At 45.2% G+C, this 25,000-nt stretch overlaps 2 protein-coding genes across 2 annotated transcripts in view; both read right to left on the reverse strand.

Annotated features, from left to right (window-relative positions):
• nhp2 (NHP2 ribonucleoprotein homolog (yeast)) overlaps positions 1-1,208 on the reverse strand; it is a 1,790-nt gene extending 582 nt beyond the window's left edge. The window contains exons 1-4 of the mRNA XM_030361847.1: positions 927-1,208; positions 520-589; positions 286-391; positions 1-173 (exon numbers count right to left, since the gene is read on the reverse strand). The exon at positions 1-173 is cut by the window's left edge and continues 582 nt beyond it. Of these exons, the coding sequence (XP_030217707.1) occupies positions 48-173; positions 286-391; positions 520-589; positions 927-1,089 (465 nt within the window). The 5' untranslated portion in view covers positions 1,090-1,208 and the 3' untranslated portion in view covers positions 1-47. The remainder of the gene's footprint in view (positions 174-285; positions 392-519; positions 590-926) is intronic.
• Positions 1,209-1,584: 376 nt separating this feature from the next.
• The window catches only part of LOC115547498 (alpha-1A adrenergic receptor), a 23,845-nt gene continuing 429 nt past the window's right edge, over positions 1,585-25,000 (reverse strand). The window contains exons 1-6 of the mRNA XM_030361793.1: positions 24,475-25,000; positions 21,591-21,975; positions 8,720-8,841; positions 3,789-8,166; positions 3,018-3,118; positions 1,585-2,230 (exon numbers count right to left, since the gene is read on the reverse strand). The exon at positions 24,475-25,000 is cut by the window's right edge and continues 429 nt beyond it. Coding sequence (XP_030217653.1) covers positions 7,678-8,166; positions 8,720-8,841; positions 21,591-21,975; positions 24,475-25,000 — 1,522 coding nt within the window. The 3' untranslated portion in view covers positions 1,585-2,230; positions 3,018-3,118; positions 3,789-7,677. The remainder of the gene's footprint in view (positions 2,231-3,017; positions 3,119-3,788; positions 8,167-8,719; positions 8,842-21,590; positions 21,976-24,474) is intronic.

A 25,000-nucleotide genomic window follows, 5' to 3' on the forward strand; every position in this document is an offset into this window, starting at 1 on the left:
GGTTCCCAGGCGTGGTTGTGTGTGAATGTGATGGAACCGTGCGTTCATCAGAGGGGCTTGGGCAGAACCGTCACCTCTTCCAGGCACTCGTCGTAAGCCTCCTGGTATTCCTCGTGGGGCTTGATCAGTATGACGCAGGTCGGCCTTTTGGAACCCGCCGAAGACCCCAAGTCCTGAAAGCAAGTGGAGAGGTAAGCCAAAATCACAAGCTTAACATGGTCCAACCCCATCAACCAGGATACAATCAACACAGCAAACATGTAACAAACTAATGGAAGGGCTTACCACTTTGGATGGGATGTAGGCATAGGGGAGACTCCTGTCTTCACACATGATAGGCAAGTGGCAGTAGACGTCTATGGGCAGCGTGTCTCCGGCCAGCACCACAATACTACATGCACACAGAGGGACGAGAGAGTTAATCACTCGAGTCCTTCGAGAATACGTTGAACAACCCTGTTGCAACGACTGACAAACTAAGCATGCAGCAGTTTGGGTGGCCACCATTCATGATCTTACCCCTTCTCGCCTTTGTTGATGAACTTCTGCACCTCCTTCACTCCGCGTCGAATCTGTTTCAGCTTCGCAGCTAAAATGGAAGCGAAATGTTTACAAAGGCATCCAGTGGAATGTTTGATACATTATAAACGAGTGACAACAAGTCACTTAATACTTGATTGAGTAAAAGCCTTGCCGTTGAAATCCACAAGCCTATCCAAGTTTTATCAACAGCAGATACATTTTTTTTCCGCGTTAAACAAAATGCGCGTCCACGTGGTAACGTTAATGTATAAGGGTTTGTGTCCACAGACGCGTTGAAGAGCCACGAGGCTCGTCAAAATCTAACCTCAAACCGAAACGGCAACGTGCGTTTTATCATTACCATTCTCAACAATACAATACAATTAGAGCTGACGGGCGCTTACCCTTCTTGACGCATTTGTAGAGCTTCTTGCTGAGTTTCCGTGACGCTAGCGGCTGGGCTATGGGGTTAATGTTAACAATAAGCTCCCCGTAAGATTTCTCGACTGCCCCTGTCGTTTCCTCTTCCACCTCTGCTTCTGGCTTCTCTTTCTTTGATTTTCCCATTTTGAACGGAGATGTTGGTCAAAGCTTAGTAACGAACGTGTTGGTCTGCAAGTGGGGTCTGCAAGTTTCGCACGTGTTTCTCTTCCTACTTCTTCTTCTTCTTTCTTCTGTGATGCATTGAGGTTCACACCACACGCAGCTTGTACACAGCGCCACCTGGCGGAGAAGACGACACGCAGGTTGGACACAGCGCCCCCTAGTGCCCGGGAATAAGAGGCCCTACCATCTTCATAATAGATCAGCAGTTTGATTTGTGAGATCCTCTTCCCTACCTGCCCTTGGACCAGAATGATGATTTCGAGATGGATAGCAATGCTACGGCATGAATTATTTATTTTTTTCTGGTTTGCTGAATCACAACTGATGTTTTGCCTAATGACTTATCTGACCCCCAGACTGATGTTGATGGAAATGTACGTCTTTTCTTAGTATAGTTAAAAAACATAACTTTATTATAACTCAACGGGCTCTTCGTGCAACTGACATGAGTCAAGGAAAGAACAAGTCAGCATTTATTCAAAACAGCAAAACCCCATTGTGTTACACAATGGTCTCGGCCATACATGTGAAAGCTGGTCATTACATGGCAGGTGGGATGGAACAAATCAGTTTGGACCTTTTGGAGTCACTGATCCTCGTATTTCCTCGTAAGTACAAACATTGACCAGCAAATGTTCTTGCAAAAAAATAAAGGAAAAGCAATACTTTAATCGGACTCATATAGAGGTCTCAAAGAAAGACAACAATATATTTATCAGCGTTATACATTTTCAAGCCAAACACTATAATAATTCAAATTGGGCTCCTTCAAGGCCCCATTGGACGTAAACAGTACAACGCCAATTTTGCACTTGATTGGGTTCATCTTATATACAACATTGGGTTGCGTGGCCCCAGTCAACACCAGCAATTTATACAATTTTGATAAGGCCCATTCATTTAGACATGGTGGAAACAAGGTGCAAAGCTAGGGCTCAGGTTTGACTGTCAGGTAAAATAGAGACTGTTTGCAAACTCAGAGTTATCTTATCAGATCTGCGAGGCTGGAAGGCATCGTCCTGTTCGAAAGCTCTCTGGAAATCTGGCACCAAACGCAGGGAGAACAGAATGTAGCGGCAAGACAGTCCCTACACATAGTGCCCTGAGAAGTAGACAGCACAGCAAGGTTCATAACGCAGTAGCAGCTAGTCATTCATGAATATACAAAGGGAAATACTATAAATAAATAAACTAAAATGCAATTTTGAATATCAATTTTTAAGATCAGACTTTAAACACGTATATCTTATCAGTTACCTCGAGTTGCTATGATCGGTAAATTATCAGCTCCTAATCTATTCAGGGACTAACCTTTCCAGTAAACATTTAGTGATGAATATTATTGATTTGTGTGACACGATCTTGGTGTTGTTTGATTTTAAAGTTATTTAAATTAAACGTATATAATGCACAGTGGTATTTTATTGGACTATGTTTGTACGATATGATTTTCTATGAACGCCTTGGCCTTACTTCTATTCCGTGACGTTGGCGCAAGGCAAACCTCATGCCCATTACCACTGGTGGGATAATGCCGCACATATCCAGCAGAGGGAGACAGAGACACTCGCCAAACTCTCTGGTCACCGAGCAGGCGTGACAGGGACAACACCAACACCCAAAACAGCCTATCAAGTGACGTATTAAGGCAGTGTTATGACGGTTATATGTTTTCTATTTCAGGCATATCGGTAAAAATACCACTAACGTACATTATTCTACATAATTCTTAGTAGTATGTGAGGGCATTTAACTTAGGCTATGTGTTTCGTGTTTGAGAGCGTTTCACATACCTACTGTATATGTGAGAATTATAAAGTATCACCTAAACGGCCTCTCTTACTTGGTAATAACTATGTTTGAGTGGACGACATTATTTTATAACTTACAGTCCTTCATATCATCAGTGCAATGAAATAGTCCAGACGACCAATCACCAATGGATACATTTCGAGGCTGCTTAACCACAACTGTGGTGGAAGCCATTGTACTGTTTCAAGACAAGATTGCAGACCGCAGTTTAGTTTTTACACACACACACACACACACACACACACACACACACACACACACACACACACACACACACACACACACACACACACACACACACACACACACACACACACACACACACACACACACCATGCATACACACAATATAGCAAAATATTCGACGTATTACGCTCCCAAAAAGTTGGATATTAGGTATAATGAAGAATTAATGACAGAATTCAGAAATCACTCAATCATTTTACTCATTCTGTCGAAACCTTGCATAGTAATCTACTTTGTTGTCATTACTTTGCAACAGATATGATACGTTTTGTCTATGATTATGCGATATACACTGACTAATCTCATTTTAAACAGTAGCCTAAATTATATGCAATGATGTAGGGTTTACATTGAAAATAATCAGTATTGAAGTGTACAGTACCTCCGAATATGAACTCAGTGCCATCCAACATTATCGTTGTGTTTTTTGTGTTTTTTTTTCAGAAATATATCATATTCATAATTAATGTAATTAATCTCTACAAGCAAGGCAGGCTACTTTTCCGAGAAAGACTGACTTAAATTTCGAATAAGCTAGTTCAAGAATTTAGGATGATACCAAAAATAATAATCAACGACGTTGTGGTAAAGCTAAATCTTACCTTAACATGTGCGTAAGAGAGACAAACTTTGAATCCTGAAACAGTTCCTTCGTTGTTGGAACTGAACTATGGTAAACTGTAAGCACTTAAGAAACCTGGCTGACCTGTCAGTCAGGCCTGTGATGTCACGCTGAAACATTCTCATTCTTACCAGTTCCAGGCCGTGACGAATCAAACAAATATCCACGTTATTTTACATTTAGATTGACATATTACAAACTTGATTATCCAGTTCAAATGAAAACCAAACATGCTGTGCATGCTGGTCCACGCCCACTATCGAAATAAACAGAAAGCCGCGTGACATCGGCTTATTTAGTCCCAGATTTGCAGTCGGCCTGAAGAGGAACGACACTGTAATCAATCAAAGCCCTATACTATACACCAAACTTCAGGAGAAACTCGCTAACCCAGGCGGAGGCCATTAATAGATGCCATTACACCAGATTTGTTAGGCGTTCAGTTGGAATTCCTTTAACTGTTCAATAATGAAGAGAACCTACTTTGCCGTTTGATTGCCATGGTTGAAAAAAGCGGAAAGGCCTCTTTCAGCCCCTATAGCAGACACTCCATATCAGGGCATCAGTCACTTCAGAAACACATGGTATTGCTGAAGAAAATGGTGGAAATTGGACCAAAACACAAGCCAGCCTTATTATTACGCATAAAACATTTTTTATGATGATTGTGATCAAGCATTTAGAAATTGGTCACCTGTTATTCGGGGAGAAGGTCATGAGGGTTATCAATGTTGTAATCATCATTTTGAGGGATCCCCCTGAAAGACGATTACCTCTGATGAGATGAGAGGTCAGAATGTAGAACATGAATCTAATAATTTCATTTATCCAACATCCTTTTAAAGTGTCCCACAGATAACTTTTTCAGTTAAAAATTAAAACATGTTCTTGATAAGAAGAGCATATTGAATGACAACACAATACTCAGTTTAACATCCAGACAAACAAATCCGTATCCACGTCTGCGGCCGCTTCTGGTCGTTTCTCAGCAGCTTTGGTGGCGACTTTAGTGGTGACCCTCATTTGATATAGTCTAGTGAGAGAAATTATTCAGCAAGTAAACGGCAGAGAAATGACTCAATCGAATATGTCCATAAAATGATTGATTGAGACAGATGGTCTGGAAAATGAAAATCATGGACAATGATTACACTGCAATGTAATTCTTTTCATCCATTCTTTAGTTCCCATCACATTATCTATTAATATGCTGGCACTATACATATGTAGCCTTCGTTATAGCACAGCAAAGATTCATCAGTCATGGTTAGAAGGCTTTTAGAGTGCTGGAGTGGGCTTTTACCACAAATAATTGGCAGAGCCTTCCCGTTGTTGCAAGTATCCTTCTCAAGAATCCGAGCATATAAATAGTACATTCAGGAATCCTGCATTAATTCACTTGACACTACATTCATTTACTTGATATGTTGGTCAAGTGAATAAATCAACTGGCTTTCACCAGTACGTGCAGTCAGTGTAGAGTCTAGATTTAGCCATGTCGTGACTACATTTCTATTTAGCGATGTGCTATTTGCTTGGAGCCCCACACCAGAGAATGTTGTGGCAAAAGCATGAGGTAAAACACAAGTTAAGGTATAAAGACACAGGCTCTGTACATTTGGTGGTTGTTTTTAAATAAAATCTGCGGCATGATGTCAATCAATTTTAGCGGTTGAAATGGTTCCATCAATACATTCATCATTAAAACATTTTTATGGAAACTATGACTTTCATTTTCCAACCCTAATCCGCACCATAAATACATATCCAAATACACCACATTACATCACGTGACAATCCTTACCTGTACATAACCTCCACTGTCTACATGGTTGAGAATGCACCATAGCTAAGTAGGGTGCACTTAGAACACACCAGACAAAACAGACCTTTGAAGTGATGGACGACAAAAATCCGTAGTTTACACCTAATTATGTTGTAAAGGGTTATCAAGGTGTGCATTAAGCATCAGAATAGTAGGCTCCATGAAATCCATTGCAATTTCAACCTACTAGTTTCCTTTTATTTCTTCACTCCGATTTAATGGATCCCCTCCTGGCTGAGTAGGCAAGCGGGTGACCCCAGACCCACTAGCCAGGCACCTCAAATCAGTGTGAGTTTGTGGGGGGGATCAGACCACACCCCCACTATAGAGTATAGAGTCCTGAGCGTACGTCTACTTGTGATAGGTTCGCTTCGATCTTACATCCGGTTGTCAATCAGTTTACGTATACCTTGTTTGTGCAATTACAATTAGGGCATTTAGCAAACGCTTTTATCCAAAGCGACTTAGATCGGTTAATACACACATTGACACACCGACGGCAGAGTCAACCATGCAAGGCGACAGCCAGCTCGTCAGGAGCAGTTAGGGTTGAGTGTCTTGCTCAGGGACACATCAACACTCAGCTAGGAGTAGCCGGGGATCGAACTAGCAACCTTTCGGTTCCAAGACAACTGGTCTACCTCCAGAGCTAAGCCGACTTATCCCTCTGGTCTAGTTAAGCTAGAATTCTCACGATGCCGTGAAGAACTAGCATGCATTCCTTGAAGCTGGGTGTGAATGGAGCTCCTGTCAGTTACATTTGTCACAGTGCGTCACACACACACACACACACACACACACACACACACACACACACACACACACACACACACACACACACACACACACACACACACACACACACACACACACACACACACACACACACACACACACACACACACACACCGGTTCAACCAGTGGTTCCGTTTCTAAGTCATTTCTTGGCAACACGCTCCATGGTTTTTACAACGCGCTTGGCTGAAACAACCATTGATTATCCTTTTTAATTCACAAGTACGATTGAACACGCTGAAGTGGCCACACATTTCTACGACAAACACAGGGTGTTGTGAGCGTAAAGGGTTATAATGACGAGTATACAGGCTGAACAGAACTGCCCACCCTGACGGCGTTGTGCTTTAATCACCGCGCCTGTTAAGTCCAAGTCCAACATCGTCTTCACAGTGTCCGTCAGCAGGTGTCGCCATGAGTAGGGTGCTCATGACGGGTAACACAAACCATGGTCCAGTTCCTGGAGGCTTTGGGTACAGTACGACCGACCCCAGTAGGAGGGTGGTCCCACCCCAGTCCCCCCTGACCAGCTCAGTGTTCCCCCTCTCCTCCATGTCCTTCTCCACACACACACGCACGCACGGACGCACGCACGCACGCACGCACGCACGCATACGCACGCACACACATCTCAATCTGTGTGCATGTAATTCATGGGAATAATTAACCGATGTGTGTGTGTATTAACCGATGTAAGTCGCTTTGGATAAAAGCGTCTGCTAAATGCCCTAATTGTAATTGTAATTGAATAACACAATAACACTTCGAGATTGAAGTTATTTTCATCCAATCAAAAAATCTAACTGTTTTAAAGAAGGACTTACGGTTTAACACTGTCTTTGTGTGTGTATGTGTGTGTGTGTGTGTGTGTGTGTGTGTGTGAGTGTGCATGAATCTGTCATTCATCTTGGAGGCGAGGCTATTCAGGCTATCAATAAATAATAAATACCAGAAAGGAATGGGTGTTTTGGAGACCTTTTACCTATGACGACCAGCAGAGGGAGAGCGATTGGAGGCTGCAGGCCAAGTATTCCACCGATGCTAAATACCACACGTCCCTAGACTGTCCTGCCACTCTAGATCGCCCTGCCGCTCTAGATCGACTTCTCTGTCCGTCGATCGGGTCCACAAACCACCTTGATCGATTGTCTCGCGTCATTGGCTGACTAGCAGCAGCTCCCTGTCAGTGTGTGTGTGTGTGTGCGTGCGTGTGTGCGTGCGTGTGTGTGTGTGTGTGTGTGTGGGCGGATTAGCTGTCAGCCGACTCCCCACGCATCGCCACGGCAACATCCCGCTGCAGCTCCACACGGTGCTTCTTCAAACTCTGTCCGTTCGCCAACAGCGACGCCTCCCGCCGCGACCCCGCCCCCGTCCCACGGCCTGCCCCCGTCCCACGGCCGCCCCCCGCCCCGACCTCCCTCGCCAGGGGGGAGACGGGCTTCACCGGGGGTGCCCTCTCCGCGGGGGCCAGGGCCGCGTGTTGGACCTGCGGCCCCGCACAGGGACTCCCGGGGAGGGGGGGGGACGGCGAGAGGAAGTGCCCCCCTCTGGAGGTCCAGGGGGCGGGGTCCAGGCGCGTGGCGACGCAGCGCGGGCTGGGGTGCACGGAGGAGAGAGTCTGCTGGCTGCCGTTGAGGAAGGAGGAGGTGTTGGAGCCCTGTTGGCAGCGGTAGTTGTAGTAGGCCTGCCAGCCCTTCTTCTTCTTCTTCCACTGGCAGCGCAGGATGCGGATGAAGGCCTTCGGGGGGGGAAACACACAGGGGAGAGATGGGTCGGAGTGTGGGGGCGCGGCATGTGGCTCTGGGGGCAGAGCGGGTTGGCTGGTAACCGGGAGGTTGCTAGTTATCCCCAGCTCCTCCTAGCTGAGTGTCGAGGTGTCCCCGAGCGAAACACCTAAACCTCACTCCTCCCGATGAGCTGGCCTTGCATGGTTGACTCCGCCATCGGTGTGTGAATGTGTGCATGAATGGGTGAATGTTATTACTGGCAATATTGTAAAGCACTTTAAATGGCTCCTGGTTAGAAAAGCGCTCGGAAAAAAAGTGCAGCCCAATTACCATTTATTTATCATGTGTGGACATTTTTAAGGGGATTGTTAGTTAAGATTGTTTCCCCTCGGCCAAATAATATACGTAGTCACAATGTTAATCCATACTGTGGCAGTGTTGAGTTAAGATGTATGAATATGTAAACATGAATGAAAAGAGCATAACAATAGTCCTTCAAAATTGTTGGTGGTGGTAGAACTGCAGACTCGGTTCATAGCATTCACAGAGCCAACGGCGGAGTACCTGCTTGAACTCCCGACTGTAACAGGGGTAGATGATGGGGTTCAGGCAGCTGTTGAAGTAGCCCAGCCAAAAGATGACCTTGAAAAATGTTTTGGAGGGCCGCAGGTTGGTGTTGAAGGAGCCTGAGGGAGTAAAGATGTGGTGAGAAATCGATGGCTCTGCACCAAACAGGAAAAACGGATGACATTTCTTTCGCTATAGCGGGGATAGTTCCCAAGTCAAATAACAACAATCCAATGATTGGTTTTGTGGGTTGGCGGGAGGCGGGGGGGGGGGGTTGAAATTTTGCTACGGCCTTCAACATGCAAATTAATTCGGATCGCCCATTTGCCCTGATGAAATCACTCATTTCTCTATACCTGATATTTCACTGCTGGTCATTTATGAGACACAGGGGGGCGCCATTTTGAAAAATATGAACATATTCATCGTCTATATTTGCACCTTAAAATGGGAATATAAGTTTTAAAAAATACGTATAATATTAAATACGTATCATATTATTCTCTATACATGGTCAAATTTCTGGCTACTATTTTGATATAAAGCAGTGCCAAGCTCATTTTTTTATGTATCAATTTAAAATGAGAAGGTCATTGTGTATCATATTATAAATTTCCCCTTATCTCTGTTTTGCTGAAATGAAATTGCAACTGTATGCATACAAATAAATAAGCAACTGAGAAGGTACAGCAGCTGTGTGTGTGTGTGTGTGTGTGTGTGTGTGTGTGTGTGTGTGTGTGTGTGTGTGTGTGTGTGTGTGTGTGTGTGTGTGTGTGTGTGTGTGTGTGTGTGTGTGTGTGTGTGTGTGTGTGTGTGCGTGTGTGTGTGTGTGTGTGTGTAAGGTGTCTTCCCTTGAAAGAGGGGTGTGTGTGAGCATATGTCGATTTCCGGAATTCTTCTGAGGGGCACGCACACCACAAACATTAAAAAATGCTCATAAAAAGAACAAGTGATTATGCGCAACCTCCCACTTTTACAGCTTTAAGGACCTTTAAACACCCCCGTTTGCATCTGACCTTCCCATTCCTCCATCTCCCAGTTAGCACCGAGCTAACCCGGCCGCTTACAACGCCATCGGCTAGCTGAGGTGCAGGGCCGTGCAGATGCTAACGTGCTTTATGGTTTGCTCTGACATCGGGAGAGTTTGAATGGCTCTCCGTCTCTAAGATATCCCATTAGTTCACCCGTCCATCAAGACATTTTTTGTTAGGGACCTGCTCCCCTAGTACAGAAGTAAATCCTTTTTCTTTGATCTGGGCGTCAGATTGGCTTCATCATGGCGCCCCTGACAACCTTCAGCGTTTACCGCTGCCCTCCCAGCCTTTCTGCTCAGAGTGCCGGCTGAACACATGGATCCGGCTCTTTCTTCGACTCTCAAGCCACTCATAACAACATGTTTACATCGAGACCAAGGGAAGTGTTGTGTACTCTCGCTCGCTCTCTCTCTCTCTCTCTCTCTCTCTCTCTCTCTCTCTCTCTCGCTCTCGCTCTCTCTCGCTCTCTTCTGCCCGCAGCAGCAGAAACACATACACAAACACAAACACACTACGAACGTAAAGCAACCAGGTGTCGGATAGGGCTCTAAGGCCCAATCCCATTTCTACCCCTTACCCCTTCCCCTTCCCCCTCCCCCTTGTTTTGAAGGGGGAAGGGTAAGGGGTAAGGCCCAATCCCATTTCTACCCCTTACTCCTTCCCCTTACCCCTTCAAAACAAAGGTGAGGGGTAAGGGGAAGGGGTAAGGGGTAGAAATGGGATTGGGCCTTAATCTCAGTACTCTAAATCTTGTTTGGTTTTTCAGCCAGTGTAGCGGTGGATTCCACGTCAGAGTGGTCTCAATCAGATGTAGGAGCCCCCTAGGAGAGGAAGGGCATCCAGGGCGGATACACACATGTCCTCCAGCCGCACGCTGCCCCTCTCCCATCCCTAACCCCCATAGACCCTTTTTAGGCCTTCCCGTCCCGCTCAGCAGCGTCTCCTCCGGTATGTCGCCCCCGCACGCAACGAGCCGTCGCGCCATTGGCTGACGTCTGTTCTGACAGCCAAGACATAGTGCCAGTCTCCCCTCGGAGACATAGAACGCGAAGGGAGAGAAGTGGGGGGGGGAGAGAGAGAGAGAGAGAGAGAGAGAGAGAGAGAGAGAGAGAGAGAGAGAGAGAGAGAGAGAGAGAGAGAGAGAGAGAGAGAGAGAGAGAGAGAGAGAGAGAGAGAGAGAGAGAGAGAGAATGAGAGAGAGAGAGAGAGAGTGCCAAAGATAGGGAGAGAATTGGGGGAGAGAGAGAGCGAGCGAGAGAGATAGGGAGAGTGCGTGGGGGGGGGGGGGGGGGGGGGAGAGAGGATTCCGCATGAAACCAGATAATCTGACAGAAAGAAAAATTATCCGTCCGATGAAGAGTGATACTGCATGTAAAGGGAACAGCTAGCAACGTCCTGGGACGTTGAGTGGGTGGGTGTTGGACCGTGAGACACAGAGAGACAGAATGACAGAGTTATTACACTGTGTTTGGAGAACCCACTCAAAGCCCAAAACAAACTTTTTGTAAATCAAGTCCAAGCAGCTGACCCCCCCCTCGCCCACCCAGCCCCCGAACATAAGATTACAGCTCTTCAACTACAGCTCTAGACGCTAAGCTAGGCTGATGCCATATTTCCATCAGGGTCGCACGGGATGGGATCTCAGTACATCTTTATGAGCTCTCTGAGATCAGGAGAGACGGGCTCCCTGTAGGCTCCCTCTGAGGGCCTTTAGTAGTTAGCGTCCCCAGCCCCATGATGGACCACTTGGGTCGGAGCCAGGAGGAGACAAGGAGACAGGAGAGAGGAGAATTATAGACGAAAGAAGGGAGCAGAGCAGAAGAGGGGAGATTTGTAGACGAGGAGAATAGAATAAAATACAGAACATTGGAGAGAGGACGATTATAGAAGAGGGAGAATTATAGAAGGCAGGAGAAGAGGAGAGTAATGCAGTAGAGGAGAAGAGCCCTATGAAACCGAGATGGAGAGAAGAGAGTGGACTAGATTATGGTAGAGAGTTGAGGAGGGGGGAGAAAAGAGAGGGGAAGAGATTAAGGAAGAGAGAAGAGGGAGGATGAGAGGAGAGAGGAGAAGAGATTAAGGAAAAGGGAGGAGGAGAGGAGAGAAGAGAGGAGAAGGGATTAAGGAAGACAAAAGAGGGAGGAGGAGGAAAGAGAAAATAATCGATTATGGAAGAGAGAAGAGGGAGGAAGTGGGGAGAAAGAACGGGAGGTGATGGGAGGTGCAGTAAGAGAGGAGAACAAATGAGGAAGATGAGCAGAAAAGCGAGGAGGGAGATGAAGTGCAGGGAAGAAGGAAGAGAGTATATGAGATAAGTGGAAAAGAGGAGAAGGTGAGATGACAAGAAGGTAGATTAGAGAGGGGATGAAAGGAGAACTAATAAAATATAAAAGCCGGACTTGGAGGAAGATAAACAAATACTTTGTGCCTGTGAGCTCTCGTGAACATCCTAAAAATGCACTAATCTCTTTTACTAAAGCCCCTTTCTAACTGGCCCGAAAGCCCACTAGCACCCACTGACATCTGACTTCTGTCTTTAGTGGGAAAGCTTACAATCCCCAGCATTCCCAAGACAAATGACTGCAGGAGTCACGGGTCTTAATCGCTTCGGCTGTGATTGACAGTGATTGAAACAGGTCACCCAGGAGGACACACTAATTTCCAGCCCTTTTTCAATGCGGTGCTACAACCGCATTGAAAGTTCTGGACGTTGGAGCGTAAATTGACTGGAACAACAAATTATTTTGGGGTTCAAACTGAGTTTGCAAGAGTCTGAATGAGTGGCATATGAGAAACAGTATGATCCACTGTAGCATTTTCACTGGCCTCAATGCTGCTTTCTATTCCTAACTAATCGTGTTTTACGGCTCTTTCGTGAACATGACATACCAGAAGACAAACGGCAGACTCGTCTACTGGCAACGGTAAAGGAATCCTCTCAATTTTTGCCGGGTTTCCAGTAAAAGAAAACCTGCATATACGTGCTTATTTGGGTGGAAAATTATTGAACATTGTTCATGTGAACTCACCTCCTAACACCTCCTCTTCCCTTTCATGTTTTGCTATTACCTGGCCTCATTCCTCCTCTCACTGCCTTTTCACGCTCCTGAACACTAATCTCACTTATCTCTTGACACTTGCAAGCGTGTCAGTGTATCTTTGTCGTACAGGTGCCTCCGAAAAGGCCAACTTACTGGCGGAGACTGGCAGAAACACAGGGTTTTTTCTAAATGACACTTTTATTTTGGTAACTGTGCCAGAATTGCATTGATTACTACATTGTAGTTCATAGAGAGCACGTAAAGACATTTGAAACAAAAAGAAGGGAGGATTTTGGATTCACTAGCACTTTAACATGAAAGATGCCTGTTTATTTTCTGAAAAGTATACATTTTCCTGGATTTAACAAAGGAGAACTAAATGCCTTTAAGCAACAGCTTATTTTACTGTGAGATGCTTTGGATCAGAGCGCTCACCCAAATGGCAAACATTTACATCCATTTATGTATTATGTTATTCTTCCTGTGAGTCAAGTGTGAAGTACACTCGGTTCCACTTCTTTGCCCACGATATGTGTTAAATTGATTTTAAAGACGTGGGAGTCCATCATGGACTGCACACCGAGCTGAATCATGTTGTGGTGCAGCAACTTAGCCGCAACTTGATGGATCACAAGAGGATGCAGCTTGCACTCTTTTTTTGCACTCTTGCACTGTTTATGGATGTCTTCTATTTTCTGGGGAGGAGCTGAAGCCTCCATACATTAATGCCCCACATGTGGAGGAGTCTCATTACACTGTTTATAGCAGTCGCCTCACAGGAAGGAAATAGAAAAAACGTTCATCAACAAATATGTAAACCGCTTGAAATGATAAAAGTGTGGTCATCGTGAGAGCCTGTATATTCATACATAATTAAAGGTCCTGCGTGTGTATTGGCAGAGGCCTACTTGTTTTCTCGAGACTGGAAAGTTCATCACACCACATAGATCAGTTAAATGATGATGTATTGTAGTGCAATGTAGTGCATTTGAAAATATGTGGAGGTAAATTAGAGCAGTGGCTGGACATGCGTGGAGAGAGGAGAGAAGCAGAGGAGAGAGGAGAGAATGAGAGAGGAGAAGAGGAGAAGAGAGGAAGGTGAGAGGAGGGAGGGGAGAGGAGAGAGGGGAGGAGAGAGGAGAGATGGGAGACGAGAGGGGAGAGAGGAGTGAGGAGTGAGGAGAGATGGAGAGAGGGCAAAAAGGAGAGGAGAGCGAGGGGAAGAGAGGAGATGAGGAGAGAGGAGAGAAGATGAGAGCAGAAAAAAGGGAGAGAGGAGAGAGCGGAGAGGAGAGCGAGGGGAAGAGAGGAGATCAGTAGAGATGAGAGAAGAGGAGAGTAGAAAAAGGGGGAGAGATGAGAGGAGCAGAAGAGAGGGGAGAGGAGTGCGAGGGGAAGAGAGGAGAGGAGGAGAAGAAAAGAGACAAATATCAGTTTATGAAGTCTACACTAATTGAAAACCAATCTTCACACAAACTTTATGTCACACATCAACAGCTAATTATAAACGTGTCATAAATTGCGTTGAATGTATACTATCGAGAGTGTGGTAAGAGAGTGGTGATGTCTCCCACTCTTTTTCTCTGAGAATGCATCTGAGTCTCCCTCACTTTGTTGTATTTTGGTAGTATCCCATGATACCAGAACAGCTACAGCCCTCTGGAGGATTGGTTGTCTGCTGGGGAGCCATCACAGGAAAACCCACAAAAACCCCCGGCTCCCAGGCACGGCTGCCTGCTCTCACCAGCCACCTTGTGGAGGAACGGGTGACACATGACATAACACAGGAGATTGAGATGCAATGAAGAGGTTTTTACTCAAGGCTATCTATAAATTGTTCTAAAGAATGCATTTAAAGGTTGTAGAGAAGGTTTAAGCAGGGGAACGTCACAAAATGTGGCCTGAGGCAAAAAACAACAACACGTTGGATAAACTAGCACTCTGGACGACCTTATAAATATATAATCATGAGTTCAAAGAAAAGCTTGGATGATATATTTCAACTAATAGATTATAGATTAGCTAATATAGCTAATGGATTTTCTAAATACAGTTAGGGTCTTTTCAACTCTTTTGTTCCAAACTCGTAAACAAACATCTTGCGTTCTAGTGGCTCACTAGTCTTTTAGAAAATCCAACCCACAATGCATTGTGTTCTGGTTCGCTTCCTGATCTTGAGTCGGATCAAGTTTACGCCCAAAGATAATCAAACCAGGGTTGATTTGGAAGCACACCAAGACCCCCGTTTTCAAGCCAACCAGAGTTAATTTGGTTTGGTCCGCACCAGAGTAGGAATGAGCACTCACGCCTCACAGAACAAGCCCTGCTATCTGGCTAAGTGCTCGAGGGTTTGATGTTCAACGGACCGAACAGTTCAGGTGTTAAGGCACCCTTACAGATATGGTTATTTTGTGCAGTTTTCTGTCAAAGTTACACACTGAATTATTCAGATGTCTCTGGGGCGTGCTTGTAGGTGGTGCTCGTATAGGGCACTAGCCGCAGAGTGTCAATTTTCGTTTCGAGCAACTCAAGGAATACATTTATATGGAAGGGACCGCAAAATACTTTTTCAAAAATCTAGGTATTAATCAATTCTCTCTATCTCCTTCCCTGAACAAAGACATTTGGCCGATGGACAAGGGAATTATGTTCATGACATGGCAAAAATACTTGTTGTCCAATAATATTTGTCCATGTCTAGATACCTATTCTGTTCTTTCAGCTAAACGTTCCAAGTCGGTCCGTGGAAGTGCTTGAGTATATTTTCCGTGTGTAAATACTCAGCGACATGTTTACAGTGTGGTCGTACCAGTGACCCACTGTGAATACTGCAGTAAAACACCAGAGACCAAATAAAGAGCAACAGAGACATCTGAGCTGTAGATTAGGATGAAAAACAAATTCCTGCATTCCTGATTCTTCTCCCACAGTGCAACAAGACTATTAATGAAAACGGAAAAGCTTGGGAATAATACAGACGCGACCATATCGCTCTTCCTATCCGTCAAACTATCAATGTGTGTTCCCCTCCCAATTTGTATTGGATTGAAACAGACAGAGAGAGAGAGAGGGGGAGGGAGACATTCAGAGAAAAACTAAAAAAAAAGATGTCGACATCACTTCTTGACAAGCGGGAAGGAGCAAATACAGTGCAAGACAAGAATCGCTTTGAGCCTTTCTTCAGATAGTCTTTGCCTTAATTGAACACCTTAGAAGGGAAAGATAAGCGGCCCAACAAATCCAATCAGTCACTAATCTGAATTCTTCTGACGGTTCCCGTATGAGGGCAGAGCTCTCTGTTCAAATGGATCCCGTGACTCTATTTTAAGTTGTAAATGAAATAGCTACGGTGAATAATGTTCGGTTAGGGCCTTACAAGGCTGGTGTCTGAATTCCATTCGGCTGTTTCGGATGATTGGTTATTGTGCCACTTTTCAGTAGTTGTTTTGTTTTTTCGCTCAAATGTATGCATGCTACTAAAGACTGTAGTATAAAAGCAATACATCCACGGTGTTGTCAACCAAGAGAGGACGGTCTCATTCAGTTTGGTCTGTGCCGACCAAAAGTTTAATTAGCAACATAACATTAAAGATCTCACCATTGCCTAGCTTGAAGATGCTCTTTTTAAACTAACGTTGTGTTAGAAAACGATTGTGAGATCGGGATTTTAAAGAGATGTTTTCGGTGTCTCAACAGACGGGACCTGTTGTCCAAGAAATGTAGACATACGTCAAAACAACCTCCAGAGGTTTTGCATGCTGCATTCGATCTCGATTCTAACGACAGCTTCTTGTCTAGACAGAACTTCTTGAAAAAGCTCTTGTTTAGCTCATGCGTCACCGGGCGTTATCCAATGAAAAGCCAGGCGGCATCATAGGCTGATGTCTCCGAATCATTGCTGAGCTGTGTTTGGCTTTTCAAATGATTCTAAGATTCCTAGGCCTTGGATTATTATTATAATTATATTATTGAACAGGATGTTTTTTTTGTGAGACACATTTTAATTGAGTCAAACAGATAATAACAACCAGTATAAAAATACAGAAAAAAAAACATTAAAAAAATATGTTTTTTTTTCAATTAGTTTCCAAAAATAATACCAAACAAAACAACCCCCCCCCCCCCCCCCACCCACCACCACCACCACCACCACCTCCTAAATGGCCCCCCTCCCTAAAGTCCTGTCATGTACTAGAAAAATATCTCATATGAAATGCGGTCCATTCAGTCGAGGGTCCTATTACTGAGGGAAGAAAGGCGGCAGATGGAAAATCACCGACATTACAGCGAATGAGGCCGGGCAGACGGCGGGGCAGTGTGTTTCATCAAATCTCTTCAAATGTGTTCCCTCCGCTCTCCATGTCCACGTATATGTATAAATGTCCCTTTTATATTTAAAACGGTAAAGTGTTGATATTCTATTCAGTCGCAAGATGATCCTGTCATCCTGTTTCTCCTTTATTTTGTATCCGTCAGAACAGTCTGAGGTATGGCTAGCAAGCAGAATGGTGTGCTACGTAGCATCGATATACGGGAGGCAATTTAAAGGAAGCAAGCAGGCCCGGAGTATTATGGGCTAGCAGGTCTGATAGTCATGTGCTGAAGCGGAGATAACAGACTGAAACTCTTTAAAAGAGAGAGAGAGAGAGAGAGAGAGAGAGAGAGAGAGAGAGAGCGAGAGCGAGAGCGAGAGCGAGAGAGAGAGAGAGAGAGAGAGAAAGGTGCAGGTGTTACTTATTCCTTATAAACATTGACTTGTAAGGTGATCTTCCAGTGTTTGATTACTGTATTTCAAGATGTCTGTTGGTAAAATTCAATAACATCCATGTCGGACAAAGAGCACATTTCTGGCAAAGTAATGGCCCCAATGAAAACACATGATTGGTAGATGATTTTAGAGGACGAAGAGGGATTAATCAACAGACGAGAATATTTATTTGACAGATAAGATTGTCTATATTTCAAGGATCTTAAAGGAAGAGCAACTGAGTTCTGCCTTTACATGGATAGCGTGTTAGGCTTAACAGCTTTATGGAAAGCTTTTTTTACACAGCTCAAAATGAAACATAGAATTAAATCAAAAAGAGCTGATTTTCATTACAAATGCTTATACTATAACCAATTACTGAGACGAATGCTACCAAAGCATATATGCATAATAATTCAATTAAATATGCATGCTTGGCACATATTGGTTAGATATATGTGTGTTCGTGTATTTGTGTGTGTGTGTGTGTTTGTCTGTGTGACTGAGTGCGTATGAATTTAACCCACATTTACTGTATTAATGTTCACTTTTTTTTAATTAATTTTTTTGCTGCAGTTGGGGTCCAGACACCAATAACACGCATGCATGTATGCACACACACACACACACACACACACACACACACACACACACACACACACACACACACACACACACACACACACACACACACACACACACACACACACACACACACACACACAAAGTCAGACATGTTGTCTTATGTTTCACTGTCAAGTATTTCATCTGAAATACTTGCCAGAGAAAGTAAACATGGGAATTACATGAGGGGCAGAAAGGGATGAAGGAGACGGATTCGATCTTATCAGAGAAATAAATAAATCAACAGACCCCAAAAAAGAAAGAGAAAACGAATGATTAACGTATCATATCACAGTGTCGATGCAGGAGGAATGAGGAAGTGGAGATATAGGGTTGAATTGAGGTTGAAATGAGAAACAACAGACACTTGGGAGGGCTGTGTCAATCGTGTTGTGTCAGAATAAAGTGCAGCTGTGTTTGTGTTCATCTGCGTGGCTTAACATCTGCCTGGTCATGTGAGGGCTGACTGAACGTTGGCTTGCATCAACAGTAGAGAGGTGCCAGTGACCCGGTGAGCTGTGCTGCCCGTGGTGCAGGGCAGAGCAGAACAAGATGCAGCTGGGGCACTCATTTAGTGGTTCGATTGTGTGACCGCTTTTAATGACTTTGAAGCCCGATGTCCGCTCATTAAAACCAAAAGCATGAAAATGTCTTTGCTTGCTCCAGCAGCTGTGATGGGGTGAAATTATATTTTAAATTCTCATCAATAATCTGAGAATTTACAAGCAATCAATGCATAAAAAAATATCAAATGTTTATATTCACCTCTTGTCGCGAATGTATAATGCAAATGTTCGCGTATTTACTGCATTGCAGACATTTGGCCTGTCGAAGAATTTAACCAACTAGAAACATTTTTATCAGAAGACTTATTTACACGTTCGTCTGTGAGAAAACACGGAAATTCAAATACTTCATAATTCAGTTTGGTGGTCAAAGATACCTCATGAAACACACAATAGGAGGCTAAAGGGCTGGACTGGAGAGCAGCAAGAGCAGAAAGAGACCCGTCGGGTTGTAGAACGAGGTGGCTAGCTACCCTGTAAAGCAGTGGGGTACCTCAGGCTGGGCTTGCTCCATGAAGTATGGGTTGGTAAGGAGATGGTAGATCAGGAGATTGCAGAGAAAGAGACAGAAGATCAGGCAGGAGATGGTCCATAAGGAGATGGTAGACGAGGAGATGGCAGATGAGGAGATGGTCCATAAGGGGAAGGTAGACAAGGAGATGGCAGATGAGGACATGGTAGATCAGGAGATGGTCCATAATGAGATGGCAGATGAGGAGATGGTCCATAAGGAGATGATAGATGAGGAGATGGTCCATAAGGAGATGGTCCACAAAGAGATGGTCCATAAGGAGATGATAGACGAGGAGATGATCCATGATGAGATGGTTGATGTTGCTCATTCAATGACCTCTCCACCTGGCAATGTGCACAACTGTTCTCCTCTTGAGACTTCTCACAACTGTTTATTTGATTTTCTTTAAATATCTTACATACTTCTCTTCCATTCTCATAACCTTTTGAGATAATTAAGACAGGTTTAAGACACTTGTGACCCCAGGTTAAGGAAACAACTCTATTATCCTGCATATTATCCTCAATGCTATGGTTACCACCACCACAAACTTAAATCAGGCCAAGTTTATACTCTTTTGTATTCTTTTTTAATTTATTTTTTAGGCTTCTCAAAGAGTTGTCATTCCAATGAACATCCAAATGTTTGCATTTATGATCTTGTGTCAATAAATACGCATAAACAAAATAAAAGGCTTCAAAGCATCCCGTGTTCTCACATCAATATTCTCCCCACAGAAATAGTAACATTTTAGATGGATTTGCATATGAATTTATCTATTTTTCTTTCCCGAAACGCACATATTGTTTTAGTTACTTTAGGATTAAAGCGCTTTGGGTTAAGAGTTTATAATGAACGTGACCGAAAAAGGTAATGTGCGTTGCTTTTTAACAAAACATGAACCATCTTTCCTCTGCACTAAATACTGATGTCGAGAGGGGAGACTGTAAACCCCTCAAGTACAGGCAAGAACAATGAATGTCCATCTTTAACATGCAGCCAAGCCCCCCTACCCACACTATACCCTTTCAACCGGTGGTTACAGGTGGTCGTTATTGTTATGAAGTAGATCTAAGCCTCAGGTGTACCTCGATTTGGCTTGCTGTGACTGGCTGTAGAACTGCTTTTGAACTTGGGGAACTGGACATCGTCCCTCCACTGGGAGAACTGGTGTGTTGGTTCAAAGACCGGAGTTTCGGTGGGAGGCAACGTGGTCCGGACCACCACGGACAAATGGCAAGGGGAGTATTAGGGGGGGGGGGGGGGGGGGGGGGACATGTCGGACCGGTTTGACAAAGCACCCTGTACACACCGCAAGGTGCAATTTTGTCGCATACCTGCCTGATTTTGCATATTATCTCATGCAAACACACTAATGTCAGGTTTACATAGATTCCAAACATTGCTATCAGTTTAATTGTGCCGTTGGCGTTTCGGAGAAGACAGGCGAACAAAAAGTCTGCATGAAACAAACAATTCTTGGGATTGCCACCTATTCCATAGAAACATAAAGGAGCCAATTAAATATAAATGTCCCTCATTTCCATGGAGGGCGGTTTAAAGCGACCCAACATTGACAGACAGCTCCGTCCTACTGGGGGAGAGGCGGATTGGGGCACAAGGGGGGCCAGCATTAGCTTCACACCGGGCCACCAGAGATACCAGAGCTGATGGTCATTGAGGAGCCCTCCTCAGACGCTTTCCACTCTCCACCCAGCGCGGCCGCTGTCTGAGTGATGGGGGATCGAGGCTGCAGCAGAGAGCCGTGAGACGGTGGCCTCAGAACACCGGGGCTGTTTGGGATCAACGTGGAACAGTTCGCACAAATACATAATAACAAAGTGTCTGTCTAGTAGAGGAGTTTACATGTTCAACCAATCCGTTCCTTTTTGCACCGCCAGTCCGGTAACAGATTGTATTTGTTTTAAATGTCAACATGCGGCACTATAAGTGTTTATTTGTGCATTTGTTGATATTTTTGTACGTATTTTGCCCTTTATGGTGACTCAGACTCGTGTCATATTGACCTAAACTTCAACTCCAGCACGGAGGACTCTGACTCGACTGCACAGGACCAAAAACACCCCCACACACACACCCCCCCCCACACACACACACACACACGGACACACCCCCCCCCACACACACACACACACACACACACGCACACACCCCCACACACACACTCACACACTCACTCACTCACTCACTCACTCACTCACTCACTCACTCACACACACACACACACAAGTACACAAGTACACAAACACCCAACCCCCCCCCCCCACCACCCCCTCCCCACCCACCCTACACACCCACGGCGCGGCCATCGGCCCACTCACCGATGGGCAGCGCCAGGAAGAAGGGCAGCCAGCACAGGATGAACATGCCCACCACCACGCCCAGCGTCTTGGCCGCCTTCTTCTCCCGCGAGAACTTGAGCAGCTTCACCGTCAGGTTGCCGGTGCGGCCCCCCGGCGCTCCGTGGCCGTTGTTCTTGCCCACGCACAGGTCCTGGATCTGCTGGTTGCGGCAGTGGATCCGGAGGGTGACCTCGTTGGAGTTCTCCTTCACCACGCCGGCCTCCAGGTTGCGGGTGGTGCGCTTGGCCACCACGTACACCTGGCAGTACATGGCCAGGATGACGGCCAGCGGGATGTAGAAGGAGCCCAGCGAGGAGAAGAGCGCGTAGAAGGGCTCCTCCGTGATGGGGCACACCCTGACGTCCTGGGGGGGGGGGGGGGGGGAGAGAGGGAGGTATAGAGGGGAAGAGAGGTAGAGAGAGGGAGGTGGGGGGAGGCAGATATAGAAAAGGGGGAGGTAGAGAGAGAGAGGCAGGTAGAGAGAGGGAGGGGGATAGAGAGGGGGAGGTAGAGAGAGGGTGGGGGAGGTAGAGAGAGAGAGAGAGAGAGAGGGGAGTAGAGAGGGAGGTAGAGAGAGGGAGGGGGATAGAGAGGGGAAGGTAGAGAGAGGGTGGGGGAGGTAGAGAGAGAGAGAGAGAGAGAGGGGAGTAGAGAGGGAGGTAGAGAGAGGGAGGGGGATAGAGAGAGGGAGGTAGAGATAGGGTGGGGGAGGTAGAGAGAGAGAGAGAGAGAGAGAGAGAGAGAGAGAGAGAGAGAGAGAGAGAGAGAGAGAGAGAGAGAGAGAGAGAGAGAGAGAGAGAGAGAGAGAGAGAGAGAGAGAGAGTGAAGCAGATGGAGAGAGGGAGGTAGAAAGGGAGAGGGGTGGTGGAGGTAGAGAGAGAGGGGGGAAGTGAAGAGAGGCAGGTAGAGAGAGGGAGGTAGAGAGAGGAAGGTAGAGAGAGAATTATAGGGTGATTGGTTTTCTTTTTTTTAATCTGATTTTCTCCATGACTGCACCATAATCACCTTTTGAAAATACTCTCCTTCTCTACTTTACCTTGACTTATCTCAACTCATTTCACCTTACCTAACCTTGGTTAACATAACCTTACCAAATCTAACCAATCATCCGTTTACCTTATCTAACCTATCCCTTACCCAACCTCACCAACTAATTTCCTTTTCGAACATGTTACAATTATCAAGTATTTATCATTTATGTATCTAATTATGCTTTCTATTTTGTTTAACATCAGTCATTTGTGTATGATATATATTGTTTGTTTTCTTTTACATGTTCGAAATACATTTCAATCAATCAATCGATCAAAACCATGACGATTTCGATTTAGCTTTTTATGAGCTTTGACATCTGTTCATAGAAATTTTCCGTAATGTTGTCAGCACCTGTAACACCTTCAAAAGATGGTGAAAACAATGACTGGCACACGGTAGAGGAAGCCACCGACCTCATATCCGTTCTCCGTTATCCAGCTCCACCAGAACCCCAGAGATATTGGGTGGTTCCTCGAGGTAGAGCTTCGAGATTGTACCTAACCTTACCTAAGATTACCCAACCAAACCTGACTGAACTATCTCACCTAACCGGACCTCACCTTAGCTAACTTAACGTAACAATACCTTGCCTTACCAAATGTTACCTGACCTAATCTAACTTTACGATACCTAACCTTACTCAATCTTACCATATCTAAACTTACCTCACCTTACCTTACCTCGATGTACCTAGCCTAACTTTACCTTGGTATCATTTGTTTAATGACCTTATTACAGCTCAGGCAAAACCCTGAAACGTTCACAGATCCCATTATCCTGAGGAAATCAACCTCCCCTGGGTAACACTTTTCCTGCCATTATCCCATTTCGGTAAACCTCAAGTAAGCCATTTGAACCAGTGCTCAACACCAGTATCACAATAGGCCATCCCGGGGGTCCTAACAATACACATTTTATGCTGCTGCATTAATAGGCAGTTTAGGGCAATACTGGCACACATTACTTTACTTTCCTTGGGAAAATGTTCTGAGTTGTGAATGCACATGCACAGTTTGTTAGTAGAAAGTTTACAATCTTCATGTGAGCAAGTGTGTGTGAGTGTGTGTGTGTGTGTGTGTGTCTGTGTGTGTGTGTGTGTGTGTGTGCGTTTTGTTAGTGTATGTGGGTGGGCGTTTGCGTGTGTGTGTGTGGAAATGAGCGAATGTGACTGTGTGTGTTGGCATGCGTCCATGTGTGAGTTATCCCTAGTTGGAACCTATGCAAAGTTATTTTGAACTCTGTAAAGGTACTCGGCACGATGCGTCCTGCCTTGGCACTGGGTCCGAAGACAGAATAAGACTTAAAGAAACACTACACACTTTGACTTAGAAGCTGACCTCGAGGAGCAGATCAGAACCAGACAGAAAGATGTTGGCTATTTTGAAGTAGCCTAACTGGAAAGACAGTTGAAGACATGACTACAGTTAATTTTAATGTCTCTTGGGAATGAGGTAATTTTGGAGGATTCATGCATTTCGGGGTTACCTTGGGGAACATTAAACAAAACTTTAAGCTTAGGCTGACAGTTAAATTCAGTAGCTGCGCCCCTTTAATAAAGATAATCATTTCTGATATTAAATCATATGTTGTTGACTACTGCATGGTCAAACTTGTATAAGGACCTCTGAAAACAGGCCTGCCTGCTGTTTCAAAATATATAATAATTATAATAGAGAACAATTATAATAATGTTAGATAGATAGATGGATAAAATAAATGGATAAATAGATCAATCGATAGATGGGTAGATGTAATGGATCAAATATATGGATAGATAGATATACAGGCCAATTAACAAAATAATTAGCATACACCTTTCCGGTCCTACCTGAGAGGGAGGCTGCTTCCATCCCAGCAGCGGCCCGATGGATATGATAATGGCCAGCACCCAGACCCCGAGCATCGCCAAGAGCGCCCGCTTCTTGGTCACGATCATGGGGTACTGGAGCGGGTAGCTCACCCCGATGTACCGGTCGATGGAGATGGCGCACAGCGACATAATAGACGCCGTGCAGCACAAGACGTCCACCGCGGCCCAAATGTCGCAGAATATCCTCCCGAACACCCAGTAATCCAGGACCTCCAGCGTCGCGGACACGGGCAGCACGGTCGTGCCCAGCAACAGGTCGGCGATGGCCAGGTTGATAATGAAGTAGTTGGTGGGGATGCGCAGCTGCCTGTTGCACACCACCGACAGTATGACCATGATGTTGCCCACGATGGCGAACATGATGAAAGAGGCGAGCACCATTCCCACCGGGATAGCCCGGCTCAGGTCCAGTGGAGCCGTGCCGTTGGAGTCCGCGTGGGTTCCGGCAGAGAGGGAGAGGTTGGAGAGCGGAGAGCTCTCCTCC

This window comes from Gadus morhua, chromosome 7 (assembly GCF_902167405.1).
Source record: "Gadus morhua chromosome 7, gadMor3.0, whole genome shotgun sequence".
NCBI lineage: Eukaryota > Metazoa > Chordata > Actinopteri > Gadiformes > Gadidae > Gadus > Gadus morhua.